This window comes from Porites lutea, chromosome 8 (genome assembly GCF_958299795.1).
Source record: "Porites lutea chromosome 8, jaPorLute2.1, whole genome shotgun sequence".
Classification (NCBI taxonomy): domain Eukaryota; kingdom Metazoa; phylum Cnidaria; class Anthozoa; order Scleractinia; family Poritidae; genus Porites; species Porites lutea.
In genome coordinates this window covers 2,161,408-2,176,573 of record NC_133208.1, presented here as the reverse complement: position 1 = coordinate 2,176,573, position 15,166 = coordinate 2,161,408, and the positions used below count along the sequence as shown (strand labels likewise).

Here is a 15,166-nt window from a genome sequence, read left to right as displayed (position 1 = left end):
TTTTCATCCATTCAGTAACAGAGCTGACATAGTCATCTCCACAAGGCTCTCGCTTTAATCTGTCCACTTCAGACTGACTTAAACCAAGCGAAACAAGAACAGAACTTACTTCCTGCCATTTCACATCGAACACTGATGTTTGAATGCCAGTTGTTGTCACGTGACCATAGAGCTCGTTTCGATAGTACTTAATGCGAGCAAGGTTAGCCTCAAAAGAGGTGTCACTCACGGGGGGGATTTTGTGCCAAGAGCCCGAGGGGGGAGGGGATAGGCCGCAAATGTTAGTCAGCAAGAGGAACAGAAGAGTGATATCAAAGTTAATAGAGTTTGGTGGCCCTCCACCTGGTGGTGAAAACAGTTTGTCCCATTGACTACCATTCAGAATGTTTCTATGCCGAAGTTTAGTAAGAATGGAATGAATATGTCTGGAACTAAGATTAGCAGCCAATTTGGCAGGAGGGTGATAGTAATCAAAAATATTCCTCAGCACTGTTGTTCCGCCATCGATGAGAAGCCTGCTTAGCTTGTTTCCATTTGTCTTTTCAACAGAGCTGGCCAGGAGTGACGGTGTTGCAGTCGCCATAAAAGCCAGAAAAGGAAATATCCACCACCTTTTAAATCTGTGTAGAAACAAACACACACACAAAAAATTAACTTGGAATCTCAGTTATCTTATTCTTATAAAAAAAAGAACCTAACATATTAAGTATTTGAGTGTCTAATCAAGGTTATTAACATATTCAGAGGGTGTCATCACATAGTTAACAGTTTAAGTTGAACTGCTATTAAACACACAATACTCTTTGTTTCCCCAGCACAATTTAACATTAGCCTACATGCATTTTGAGTGTAAGGACGATCGTAAGTCTCAAGATAAATTACAAACAATGCCTATGCAAAAGTTTGTGGGGGAAACAAAAACCCCATTTACACGTGCTAAAAAATCAGCACGGTACGCCAAATTTTTGGCGCCGTGCCTCGTTTACCCGTGCCGAGACTACCTCCCGGAGGTAGTCTCGGCACCCCCAAAATTTTGAGCACTGGTGCCATTTTACACTTGGGACCGATACGTTGAAAATTGGGAGTGCCGTGCCTTAAAATCGTCAGCACGGTGCCAAAAATTTGGTGTGCCGTGCCGATTTTTTAGCGCGTGTAAATGGGGTTAAAGAGTACTATGACTATTAAGGTAGTTTTGCGTAAGCCCTCTTATAGTGCACACTTTCATCATCATGCAAATATTTATGTCATATCAATATATTTGGTCGTTCATCTTCATCGTTCACAAGTTTGCAACAAAATGACTAAATGACAAGCTCCTCCCCGGTTGGCTTGTAAGCTCAGTTGGGGAGAGAAAACACACTACAAAACAAAAACACTATAATTCTATCAAAAATCTTCAGATCCAAGTTAAAATACAACAGTAAAGGGGTCATTGACAGTATAACAGTCAAGGGTACCTGAAAAGTAGTTATTGTCCCTAGTTTAAAACTTGGAGGACATTTCTACAAGCACCAATCATGTACACACTGAAAAAGAATGAAAACTATTAATTAGAATTTCAGAAGCTTAAGTCACATTTTGGCGGGGATATATTATGCACTTGCAATTTCCCTGAAACACGTTTACTCACAGGCTATTATATTTCATTAAATAATGTTAGCAAAAAGAAAAATAATGTAAAGAAAAAAGAACAGCTTCCCACGATACCACACAAAACAAAATGAAACTTTTTATACCATGCATAAACAGAAACCTGGGCGAAATGTTAAAGTTTATTTACATGCTCTGAGGTCCCATTTCACGCCACTCCCTCTGCTTCCCCCCCCCCCCCCCCTCATCTCCCTACTTCCACTATTTCTTCCCTCTCCCATGTCCTACAACTCCCCCTCCTCCCCCCTACTAACACTTTCACTTCCACAACACCTATCCCCTCTGATTTACCACTGCCTGTATGATCCACTCAGCCTCCCTAAAACTACAAAGCCACTTCTCCCTCCCTCCTTAGCAAGAACCATTACCACTTGCTTGATTGTTTGAACTTGTATATCCACAATGAATGCTGACCACTGATACCAACACTTACCCTCTCACCCTCCCTCATTTACCAATTGAGCCTACATGTAGGTGAAGCCTCCCCCTGAAATAGGGAAAATACTTTATGGAAGAATACATATACGGCTATTATAAACACACCACTCAGTATAATAGCAACTGCCAATACCACATTTCTGACATTACAACTACCAAGCCCTCGGTGAATTAGCAATCTCACGACATGATAATAACTACTGGGTTGTTTCTAATATATGCTGCGAAAATTGTGCTCATTGGTGAATGAAAGAAGTAGGACAAGGTCACCACAAAACAAGCACTGGAATGCAAATGAAATCCTTAGTTCTCTATGACACTTGTATAAGACCCTGTTAAGGTAAAATTCCGATATGCGACATGGCCTTGAACGACGACAAATGAGTGTGCAGACATAAAGATGGGTTAAATACAGTGTAACAACAGGGACATGTCCTACTCCTCAAAACACAAAATGACCCAACTGAAATTTGACCAGGGACATACATACCCCCTGCTCCCCTAAGAAGCCTCATGTACATGTACATGTATAACAGAAGCATCACATTATCGACAGTGATTGGATGACTATTTTTATTAGGCCCAATTTTCATTTGGTTTCCACCCTAGAGTGGGAAGAATCATGTCAAAAACTAGAGGAAAGTTGGAAGCATTTAACCTCGCCACAGGGGAAGATGCCAAAAGGCATCAGTATAGGCTAACTACCCGTAATTTCTAGCTGCATGAACAGCTAATGGCGCATGTATGTATCTACTAATTTATTATTATTATTATTGTTATTATTATTATTATTATTATTATTATTGTTATTATTATTATTATTATTATTATTGTTATACATTGTTATCATTATTTACTTTTGAAGTTTTATTACACGTTCAATTGACATGATGGAAACCCCAATAACTGACAAATGTTAAAATAATTTTTTAGAGGAAGTAGTCAAATTTTGGCCCAGATACAATCCCCTAGGAGTTCCTGTTTTCGTGATCGATTACGCTCGGATTGAAAGTGACGCCAAGGCAGCCACGACTCTATTTTCATGCAAATTCTGCAAAAAACCATGGTATTGTGTTAACCACTAACATGCATGACTGCCTTGTAATCCAGACGAAAATAAAGAGAACAGAGTGCCTATTTCATTAATTCAAGGGACATAATTCTACTTATCGCTGACAGCTATAAGTAGAAAATCAAGAATATTAACAGATAATATGAATAGATTGGGAATTAATAAAGAAGCGCAGAAACCTTACACGTTCCGGGTCTCTTGAACTACAGTTACTGCCTTTGTCAGTTTCTTTGCGTTTGCGGTCTGTCTATTCTAGCTGTTATTTTGATTAAAGGCAATGAAAAACGCAATCGTAAATGGAAGGAAAAGGGAAGCAAATACGATTGAACGCAACAGACAAGAATAAAGAACACGTAGATTTTGTTCATAAACCAAACCAACATTTAATTGCTGAATCGAGGTCCAATTTGACTATTGGATTATTCATTTTATGAATGGATTATTATATCACGTAATTCAGCCGGCAAACTATTCCATAAATATGGGGCAGCAGCAGAGAAAGATTTGTCACCTAACGTGACAAGCATTTTCCCTTTAGGAGGGTCTAGCAATAAACTTTGATTTGATCTAAGATTATATATAGACCTAGGCTTAATGTTAATTGGTTCTATGATATACTTAGGCGCCAATCCATGAATAGCTTTAAATGCTAAAATTAAGATCTTAAAATGAACACGATGTTGTACTGGTAACCAGTGAAGTTGATAAAGCGCGGGAGAAATATGCGAGTACTTATTTAAGCTCAGTACGAGTCTAGCCGCAGCATTCTGCACACGTTGCAATTTAACTATTTGCGAGTTAGGAAGGCCATACAGAAGTCCATTACAATAGTCTAAACGACTAATGATAAAAGCATGAATAAGCGTTAGTAACGAATCGCGAGATAAATACTTCTCAATCCTTCTAATATAATGTAGGTGATAAAACGCGGCATTACAGATTTTAGTAACATGCGTTGACATTGACAACTTATTATCAAACCATGCACCTAGATTTCTAACACAGGAACTAGGATAAATATCATAATCACCTACAGAGATATAACATACATCATTGATCTTACCTAGTTATTGTCTAGTTCCTATTAATATCAACTCAGTTTTATCATCGTTAATCATTAGGCCTCAGAGGCCGGGTTCTTTTCTAAGGAGAACAGCGATCGTTAAAATTGTATCAGATCAACGCTCATCCATACCCAGTACGATAAAAGACAAAGGATTATGGAGTGCACGATGCAGAAAAATGTTAAATACGCTTTGAAAATGTACCACGCAAAGCGGAAGTGAGCTAAAGTAAAATCATGAGGTGGCTATACCCATCCAAAACGCAAAATACGCAATTATTCCGATAAAAAAATGTAAACTTACCTTTCTGCCAAGTAAAGTTGGTGTTTTATCCCGAAACGTAGAAATCCACGGGTTGCTTCGGCATCCTCAGCACATATTTCCGCAAGGGAGGGGGAGTACTGTCCCAGAAATCCATGCGCGAAATAAAAGACTTGACTGCTCTGGGCTTCGTAACGCGTTCCCTCCCTACGAAGGAGGATTTCGTGACAGGCTAAAATACCGTCTGTGTGACCTTGTAAGAGTCTTGTAAGAAGCAGATGTTTTCAAAAAAGACCCTCAGTGGTTCGACTCCCGTAAGCGACCACTAACTCTTCGCTTTGTAGGTGGTTGTTTAAGGGAGGTTTAACCTATTTGATTGTGATGCTGAACACAAGTTCTGTCGGTGGTGTTTCTAAAAGGCTATTACTAAGTCTTAGACCAAAAAATCCAGTTTTCAAAAATCAGGAAATATAAACCTTGACCTGCTGTTTATGATACAGAACATAAGGTAGGTGGATGTTTTGTTTTACTAGCTTATACTATGTCCGATACTCACAGAGAACTATTCAAATATAAACCCTACGCTACCTCGTGCGACAGTGTACTTTACTCCTTATGGTCCTCTGTTTCACTTGTTAAAACCTAGCCTTAGAACTCTTAACTAAAACTACCCTTACAACTTGCAACGCCTCACATCTTAAGCAATTGATTATGATAAAGAGCGTTGGTTCCAGGGCTTTTCTAAGCCACTTGCTAAGAGTGACTTAATGACACTAACATAAAACCCTACACGTAAATCGTTTCTATTGTATAAGTTTCGAACCATCCGTTTATGAGGTTTTCCCGCTGCATTGTTCACACCGTCTCTTGGGTTTGGAAGATGCAGATCAAGCTTCAGATCCATCATTGTGGAGCACTCAAGGCCTGTAAGATTAAAAACAAAACAAAGAAAAGACAACCATGAGACACAAAACGTTCCTGCGAGTTTTTTGACCGGCTTCAAAATCTCTGATATAGATAAACTCATTCCCTCACTAATATTAAGATTTGGGGTTACTGGTCTAAGAAATTGGACGCAAAGTTTAGCCGTGTCTTTATCAGGTATAAAGACACTCATAAAACGTTAATTTCTTTTGGTTTTCCTTCATGAATTATCAATGAGTTTTTGAAGTTGCATCTTTAACTTCGATTGTCTTCCTTGCATTGTCCCTTCATCCCACAGTTCCAACATATGAAATTCATATAACTGTGAAAGGTTTGAACCCAGGAGTCATTTCAAAAGTAGGTTGAGTTTGATCGTCCGGGTGAACGGATCAACCCAGGGTCAACCTACTTTTGAAATTCATATATTCATTAATGTTGCACTCATAAACAAACTGTCAAAATAATACCGTCTAACAGCTGAGCCTCTGTCGCCGACAACAAAGAACGCTAGACGATGCTCAAGTACCGTAAACCCGTAGTGTAACAGGCAAAGTGACTTTCCCAAAATTTGTTTGACGTTGTTGGATACATAAAGTACAAAAAAACGTTCACTGATTTTCGCGAAATAATTCTTAAGAACGAACGCATTTCTCACCTTTGCTTTCCTGTTGACTTTGTCTCGCGGCAGTTTTACCTCGATAAATGCGCAAATACGTTCGGAGTTCCAGAGGCCAAAGGTGATCAAACCCTTTTGAGGGAAGGAGGCCAAACAGGAAGGCCATGTATCCATATCAAGTACGCTAAGCAAATCTCTAGTCTTAACATTAAATAGCCGAAGACAGGAAGTTCCTGATCTATCCTGGCAGTCGATTACACATTCCGTGTCACTAACAAACGCACAGTTGGTCACGTGATCGACTGTGCAAAGGGTGCAGATAGTGGCCCCTGAAGACGCATCAAGCACGTGTACTTCTTGCTTACACTGAGGGGATTTTGCTGAGATTAGGACAAAGTTTTCCTTTGGAGAAAACATGCCAGGAAGATTCCACGAGTTTAACAGAGAATCTTTAAAAACCCTCTTCCACAGACAACCTCTATCATCTGACAGCTGAACTGAGTCACGGGCGGTGGATAACAGCTGAAACGTACTGTTACATTCTATGGCTTCTTTATACATAATTGGACATGTTGACTCATATCCCTCATGACAAAGTGAGATGGTCTTCACTATGTCGCCACTTAATGTGTCCAGGATGCTCACTTCAAACCTTCTGCCCACACATGCTACACATTGGTCCGTGACTGGCATCATGTACGTAACCTCGCATAGACTGGGCCAACTTCGGACTTGTTGAGACAACTCAAAATTCCATAGCTGAACAGCAGTCCTACGATGACGTTGTTTCAAAAGGACACCATTGGTCATTGTCACAAGACAAATACCATTGTCAGAATAGTTTACGGTCGTAAAAGGCTGTTTAGGATAATGGAGACCACGACAAGTACTAGTCTCTATCTTTGCTGTAAGTTTTCCACTTGATACATCAAAAGATACCACTGCTGCTTCCTTGTCTTCAGTGACACCATAAACGGACTTCCCATCTACAGCAAAGGCAACATGACGGAGTCTTCTATAGGACGTGGTTGTTGCAATTTTCATTTCACCAGGATTGAACATGGCAATGCGGTTGTTTCCAGGGAATACCCTCAATACACTTTGTCTGTTCAAGACAAACGCAAACGCTCCTTCTACAAGAACCCAAAGGGGTACCAAAAAGTCCTCGAGACCCCTGAACGAACATGATACAGGATCTCCCATCAAGAATCCAGCTTTGCTGGATGATTCATAATCCCCAGGTTCATAGTCAACGTTATCGTTAACAACATCCAAGGAAAAAGTGCCACAAGGCAAGTTATTGATGTTCACGCGAATGCCTTTTGGGTATCTCTCCCACATAGACTTTACTGGTTTACACCAACAAAACAGGAATTTGAGGTTGGGGGCAAACTTGATCATTCCACACGGTAAAAAAGTGGTGATCTCTGCAAGTGTCTCAAAGCAATTCAATGCATCAACCAGACAAACCAGTCCCGAAAGATGAGAAATTGCTAGTAGCTTTCTATCTGGAGACCAGGCAAAAGACAATACAATCTCATCTCTCTCAGTTCGAGTGATCTCTTCGCCATTTGTTAGACTCCACATGACTAGGCATTTTGCATCACTAGGGACATCAGTAATCATACTATCCCCATTAACTGAACAAACGGTAAATTTGCAGTTGCTGTGACTGCAGCGCTGCGCAGTCAGCGGTATGTTGTAAAAGCTTAGCAGCCGCACCAGATTTTAGTAAGCGGCCGCCATGTTAGCCCTTTCTCGTGTTGTTCAAGTTTTTGGATAGTTATCGCCATCCATCGGACATTATACGGCCTAAACGGTAAGAACTGTTAAAAGAACATTTTACGGAAAATCCCAAGAGAGTATTTCACACGACATTTTGAAGTTTAGTACTTACGAATCACGTATTTAGCCTATCATGTATTTGTCATGTCAGATTGTTATCTCGGGACTCAGGATCCAAGAACTAAGGAGTAAAAAGAATGTGTTGTACCGAGGACCTGTGAATAAACTACGTTTGGGACGTTCGTGTTGATTGTTAGCAACTCCTCTTGTTGTATGTACTACGGGAGGCCAGCCACAATAACAATCGTTAGACGATCTTCGTGTAGCAGTCATGTCCGTCAACAAAGAAGCAAGACCCGAAGACCAGGTCAATGTGGCGCTGGAAGAAGAAACTGATGAATCAAGGAAGCGTTTCCTGACGGAGAAAGGGTATACGTATCAACTCAACTTGAGAACAAGTAACTTGAAAACTAAGAAATGTGAACTGGTGAAGCGAATGAGAGGTACTCTACTGAAGCGAGGTCAGTCAACTAAACTAGTAGAATTTAAGAAAGAATTCAGCGAAGCTCAGATTTTGTATTGCGAATTTCAAGACATGGTTGAAGAGATTAAGGTTTTTGCGAACCCAGATGAGAATGTGGAAAATATTGAAAGAATGGTTGATCAAGTTGGCAGAGAATGGTCAAATTTTGAGTGTGACATTAGATCAGAGATAAAGTTTCTGGAATTTGTCGAACACCACGTGGATGATTCAATCTCTGAAGCATCCAAAAGGTCCAGTCGAGCATCCAAGAAAAGTAGTAGGTCAAAAATAAGTTCCAATGATAATGTTGAAGAAGATAGGTTTCAGTTACAAAAGGAGGAAGCTGCCTTAAAGGCTAAACTGGCCTATATAGAGAAGGAACGGTTACTGAGATTAGAACACAGAAAGACTGAGTTGACCAAATTAGAACAAGAAAGAAAGTTGGAAGAGCTAAGATTACAAAGTGAACTTGCTCAGAATCAAGCAAAGCTTAATGTATGCATGTCAGCAGATAAAGTAGAACTGTTTGATGATCAGGATCTAAACTCGATTCCCCCCGCTGATAAAGTCAAGGACATGGACAAATTCCTTAATTCAATTCCAGTCACAAGTAAGAGTGATCTCTCTCCTGGTCAGCAAGAACCTATCTACTCTTCAACTCAGTTAAATGGAGCCCAACCCACTTTCAGTCTTCCGCGTGTAGAAAATGGAGTGCACAGTACGTTAAGCCCCAGTGCCACACCCTTTCAACCACACTCTGTCGTCTTAGAAAAGTGTATGGACAAATTAGTGGAAACAAGTAGTATGTTGGTGGCAGCTACTATGGAGCAGAACCTAGTGAACAGGCAACTAGCAATCTCAGGGCAACTGCCTAAGATTTCAATCCCAGTTTTTAGTGGAGATCCTTTGGAGTATCCTACATGGAACAGTTCCTTCAGTGCCCTTATTGATTCCAAACCAATGGACGCGCAGACAAAATTGAACTTCCTACATCAGTACATCTCAGGAAAGCCCAAACAAGTTGTTGATCAGTATATGTTAATTGGTACTGAAGATGCCTATCAGTCTGCGAGAAAGTTGTTAAAGGAAAGGTATGGTAACTGCAATGTAGTAGGGACAGCCTTTATGAACAAACTGGAGAACTGGCCTAAGATTGGCGTAAGAGATGCGGAGGCCCTAAGAGATCTTTCTGACTTCCTGCAAAAGATAATTGCCGCCAGAGAAACTACTCCTAGTCTTGCTGTCTTAGACTTTGCGAAGGAGAACGTTAAAACTCTAAACAAGTTGCCATTTCAAATTCAGAATAAGTGGAGAGGAATAGTACAACAGTGTAGAGTCTCAAAAGGAAATGGTACTTACCCTACCTTCTCTGAATTTGCTTCATTTGTGAAAGAGTGTGCAGAGAGAGCGAACATTCCCGAACTTGAGGAGCTGTCCAAAACCAAAGAGTTTGTTAGGCCTAGAGGACCATTCAGACGCTCACCAAAAGGCGAGGAGGCCTTTTCGTTCGAAACTCATGTATTGGATCCAAGCAAGAACGTGACTGCCCAGGGTCAAGGTGAAAAGGAGAGACCCCCAACCTGTTCGCAAGGGAGGAGCGAGAAGAAAAAGACCGAAGTATGTCTGTTTTGCAAGGAAGAACATCAGCTAGACGAGTGTAAAAAGTTTGCAGAGAAGCCGCACAAGGAAAGGAAGGACTTCTTCTATAAGAAATTTCTTTGTCTTGGATGTGCCTCTAGCAGTCAACATCAAGTATCCTCCTGTAAGAACAGACTTAAATGTCGCACGTGTTCTGGAAATCACCCTACATGTCTCCATATTCAGAAAACTCCCAAGGAAAGTATTACGAACTGTACAAACGTTTGTACCATCCCAGAGCAAGAGGGCGGCTCGGATCATGCCATGATTGTACCTGTTTGGGTTAGACAAGTTAGCCAACCCAGTAAAGAAGTCTTACAATATGCAGTGCTAGATGACCAGTCCAATGTGAGTTTTGTGTCGCAAAGTTTGTGTGAAAAATTGGACTTGCAAGGCCCACCAACCGACTTGCTGCTGACAACAGTGCAAGAGAGAAATGTACATGTACCAAGCAACCGTATTTGTGGAGTTGAGGTGTTGGATTTTAGAAGGGAGCATGCTGTGAAGCTACCCATGATGTTCAAGCGAGATATCATCCCAGCCAGTCGGTCGCAGATTCCAAAAGCCAGTGTTGCCCGGAAATGGGAACATCTGTGTCCTATTGCTGACGAGCTCATGCCCTACAATCCAAGTGTGGAAATCTCCTTGCTGATTGGCAATAATTGCCCTAGTATCGTCAGACCCAGAGAAGTCCTAGTGGGAGGTGAAGACGACCCTTACGGCCAAAGATCTTTAATGGGGTGGGGTATAATCGGCAAGGTGTGCAAATCTACAGGTGAAGCCAACCATAAGGAAGGAGTGTGCAACAAGGTGATGGTCAAAGAAACCCATGAACACTTTGCCTTTACGACAAAGGTGAAAGAGATTATCAACCCACAGAAGATTATTAAGATTCTTGAGTCAGACTTTACAGAAAGTTCTGCAAATACCAAGCCGTGTTCAGCTGAAGACAGGAGATTCCTCAACATCCTTGAGAATGGTATTGTGAAGAGATCGGATGGGCACTACGAGATGCCTCTCCCTTTGAAGACAGACAAACCGTCTCTACCCTTCAACCGCGAACTAGCTGTCAAGAGATGGCACCAACTTTTAGCAAGGTTTAAGAGAAACCCCAAGTTTCTGGAAGATTATCGCTTATTCATGAAAGATGTGATTGCTTTGTGTGCAGAAGAGGTACCACCGGACCGCCATGGAGTTCAGGATGGAATGGTTAACTATGTACCACACACCGGTGTTTACCACCCAAAAAACCAGACCAGATCAGGGTTGTTTTTGATTGTTCGGCCCAGTATGAAGGGGTGTCCCTGAACGATCACTTGTTACAAGGACCCGACCTCATGAACACTCTTCTGGGGATCCTGTGCAGATTCAGACAAGAAAATGTTGCGTTTATGACTGACATTAAGAGTATGTTTCATCAGTTTATGGTGTCAGAGGAACACAGAGATCTCCTGCGCTTTTTGTGGTGGAAGGATGGGAATCCTGCAAATGAAGTGACTGAGTATAGGATGAAGGTTCATCTTTTCGGTGCTGGTAGTTCACCTGGCTGCGCAAATTTTGGTCTAAAGAGAGCAGCAGATGATGGGGAGAAAGAGTTTGGTGAAGAAGCTGCTGAGTTTATACGACAGGACTTTTATGTGGATGATGGACTAAAATCAGTCCCTACCGTGGAGCGAGCTGTTACACTGATAAAAGCAAGTCAAGGCATTTGCGCCAAGGCCGGCCTGAGACTGCACAAAATTTCATCAAACAAAAGAGAAGTTCTTGAACAGATTCCGGCCGAAGATCGCGCCAAAGGATTAAAGGAGCTAGACTTGAAGGTTGATCCACTGCCCTTAGAACGTGCCTTAGGAGTAGTGTGGTGCATTGAGAATGACAGTTTTCAATTCCGCATCGAGCTGCGTGACCGTCCCCTAACGCGACGTGGCGTACTTTCCACAATCAGTTCAATCTACGATCCTAGTGGTTTCGTTGCCCCAGTTACCTTGAAAGGAAAACAAGTTTTGCAGCAAATGTGCCGAGACAAGCTTGATTGGGACAGCCCAATTCCAGAGAGTTTGTATACTCATTGGGAGAAATGGCGTCAGGATGTTCTGAATCTCGATCAGCTGCAAATTCAACGTTGTTTTAAGCCGGAGAACTTTGGGCAGGTCAAAGCCAGCGAGTTGCATCATTTCTCAGATGCTAGTGTAGAGGGTTATGGACAGTGCTCGTACCTTCGACTAATCAATGTGGAGGACAAGGCGTACTGTTCCCTTGTCATTGGGAAATCTAGAGTGGCCCCGTTAAAGCAAATCACTGTGCCGAGGCTAGAATTGGCTGCAGCTACTGTTTCAGCAAACGTGAGTGAATTTCTTCGTCGAGAATTGTCTTACACGGACATTAAGGAACATTTCTGGACAGACAGCAAAATTGTCCTTGGTTATGTTAACAACGAAGCTAAGAGGTTTCATGTGTATGTGGCAAATCGTGTGCAGCAGATTCGTGACGTCACTAACCCGAGTTCTTGGTTGTATGTCAGCACTGAACTTAATCCTGCTGACCATGCCTCGCGAGGCCTTACAGCGTCACAGTTATTACAAGGAACCAACTGGCTAACTGGACCCTTATTTCTTTGGAAGAGTGGAACTTTCCAGCCTGAGAAGATAGAAGAATTTCAAGTGACCGAAAGTGATCCTGAAGTAAGGAAAGCAGCCGTTTTCACATCTCGTGTAGAGAGCAGAGCTACTCAAGCCCCTGAACCGTTAACGTCAAGCCGTTTGCGCCACATGTCAAGCTGGCAGCATGTGCTGAAGGCAATAGCTTTGTGTCTACGACTGAAGAGCAAACTGGCAAGTAGAGAAGTGAAGTTGACGAGACAAACGGGTGGTGAGAGCATCAGACCATTACCGAAGGCATCAGTCACACTTACAGAACTTCACGCAGCAGAGAGGGAAGTTCTTAAGGTTGTTCAACGTGAACATTTCCATGACGAGATGCAAGTTTTAAAGGAACTTAAGGAAGTTGGAGAGCTTACTACTAGAAAGATCGCAAGAGAAAGAAATCTAGCCGTCAAGAAGTCTAGTTGCTTATATCGTTTGGATCCATTTCTCGATGAAAACGGTGTTATCCGCGTTGGTGGCCGCGTGAGACGAGCTAACCTTCCATTTGCAACGAAGCATCCTGTGATACTTCCTCGTAAAAGTCATATTACAGATTTGCTGATTCGATTCTGGCATGCCAAAGTGAACCACATGGGACGAGGTATCACCCAAAATGAGTTGCGCCAGAGAGGCTACTGGGTTGTTGGTGGATCGTCAGCAGTGTCAAATTGTATTTCCAAGTGTGTTACATGCAGAAAAATGCGCGGCCCCCTGCAAATTCAGAAGATGGCTGATTTGCCTGTGGATCGAGTTGAACCTTCGGCCCCCTTCTCGTATTGTGCTGTAGATTTCTTTGGACCTTTCCCGATCAAGGAAAAGAGGAGTGAAGTTAAACGTTACGGAGTTATTTTTACCTGTATGGCCAGCAGAGGTGTTCACTTGGAGACAGCCAACTCGTTAAGTACCAGTTCCTTCATCAACGCACTTAGTCGCTTCCTCAACCGACGCGGTCCAGTCAGACAGCTCCGCTGTGATCAGGGTACAAACTTTGTAGGAGCGAAGAATGAGCTAAAAGCTGCCTTAGAAGAACTGGATCAGAACCGGGTGCAAGAGTACTTAGTGGAGAACGGATGTGATTGGATACCATTTCAGATGAATGTACCTCATGCCAGCCACATGGGTGGCACATGGGAAAGGTTAATCCGAACTGTTCGTAGTGCACTGGAGACGTTACTTCTGAGCGCTGGCACACAGTTGGACGACGAAGCGTTCAGAACCTTCATGACTGAAGCAGAGTGTATTGTTAATTCCAGACCCTTGTCTACGAACGACTTAAATGACCCAGAGGCACCAGAACCACTTACGCCCAGTCATTTACTTACCTTGAAAGCTAAAGTTGTACTTCCACCGCCTGGAAGGTTCCAGCGAGCAGATCTATATTCCCGCAAGTGGTGGCGCCGAGTACAATATCTCGCGAACGAATTTTGGCTTAGATGGCGCCGTGAGTTTCTTCATAGCCTGCAGGCTCGTAACAAGTGGATGTATCCAAAGCGAAATCTATCAGTTGGAGATGTAATCGTATCCAAGGAAGACGAAGGACCACGTAACCAATGGCCACTCGCTAGAGTCGTAGAAGTCTACCCTAGCGAAGACGGATGTATCAGAAAAGTCAAAATTGTGAAAGCTGATGGAGAACTTGACAACCAAGGCAGACGTCGAAAGCCACCTACGTTCCTGGATAGACCAATCCACAAATTAGTCTTACTGGTACCCTCTGCAGATGAAGCGGATGTTGGTGATAGCAGCAGGGAGACCGAGGAATTCCCCAACGAGGAGCCAACTACTCAGTGAAGTCGCCCCGACAGGTGTAGAAGACACAAGTGACCGCCTTTATGAACATTTGTTTTGTTTAACTGTCTAGTATGGACATTAACTTAAGTAATTGTTAGGCAACAATTAGGGGAGCCATGTGACTGCAGCGCTGCGCAGTCAGCGGTATGTTGTAAAAGCTTAGCAGCCGCACCAGATTTTAGTAAGCGGCCGCCATGTTAGCCCTTTCTCGTGTTGTTCAAGTTTTTGGATAGTTATCGCCATCCATCGGACATTATACGGCCTAAACGGTAAGAACTGTTAAAAGAACATTTTACGGAAAATCCCAAGAGAGTATTTCACACGACATTTTGAAGTTTAGTACTTACGAATCACGTATTTAGCCTATCATGTATTTGTCATGTCAGATTGTTATCTCGGGACTCAGGATCCAAGAACTAAGGAGTAAAAAGAATGTGTTGTACCGAGGACCTGTGAATAAACTACGTTTGGGACGTTCGTGTTGATTGTTAGCAACTCCTCTTGTTGTATGTACTACGGGAGGCCAGCCACAGTTGCTATTAGGGAACAGTGGAAGGAAAGCTCCGTCAATTGAGTAGGCATGGCTTAGGATTCCAGGAAGAACAATGGACTTAGTAGGGTGAAAAACAACGGAGCGATAACATGACAAAACAGATGATTCGGGTACCACTCTGAACCCGTCAAGATCATCAACGTAACGTTTACCGAACTTGACCGGACGTTTCCATATTTGCTTCCCTGTCTGTACTGACCATAGTTGAA

General features: G+C 42.4%; 2 protein-coding genes across 2 annotated transcripts; both read left to right on the top strand.

Annotated features, from left to right (window-relative positions):
- Positions 1–7,697: 7,697 nt before the first annotated feature.
- Positions 7,698–11,279, top strand: LOC140946750 (uncharacterized). Its single transcript, XM_073395858.1, has 2 exons — positions 7,698–7,844; positions 7,962–11,279. The coding sequence occupies exon 2, from the start codon at positions 8,142–8,144 to the stop codon at positions 11,277–11,279; it is 3,138 nt and encodes a 1,045-aa protein (XP_073251959.1). The 5' UTR covers positions 7,698–7,844; positions 7,962–8,141.
- LOC140945943 (uncharacterized) lies at positions 11,222–14,875 on the top strand. Its single transcript, XM_073395004.1, has 2 exons — positions 11,222–14,673; positions 14,791–14,875. The coding sequence occupies exon 1, from the start codon at positions 11,309–11,311 to the stop codon at positions 14,402–14,404; it is 3,096 nt and encodes a 1,031-aa protein (XP_073251105.1). The 5' UTR covers positions 11,222–11,308; the 3' UTR covers positions 14,405–14,673; positions 14,791–14,875.
- Positions 14,876–15,166: the final 291 nt, after the last annotated feature.

What these genes read in the sequence shown, in the direction of transcription:
- LOC140946750 (XM_073395858.1), top strand. Translation starts at nt 8,142, where the DNA reads ATGTCCGTCAACAAAGAAGCAAGACCCGAAGACCAGGTCAATGTGGCG.
- LOC140945943 (XM_073395004.1), top strand. Translation starts at nt 11,309, where the DNA reads ATGAACACTCTTCTGGGGATCCTGTGCAGATTCAGACAAGAAAATGTT.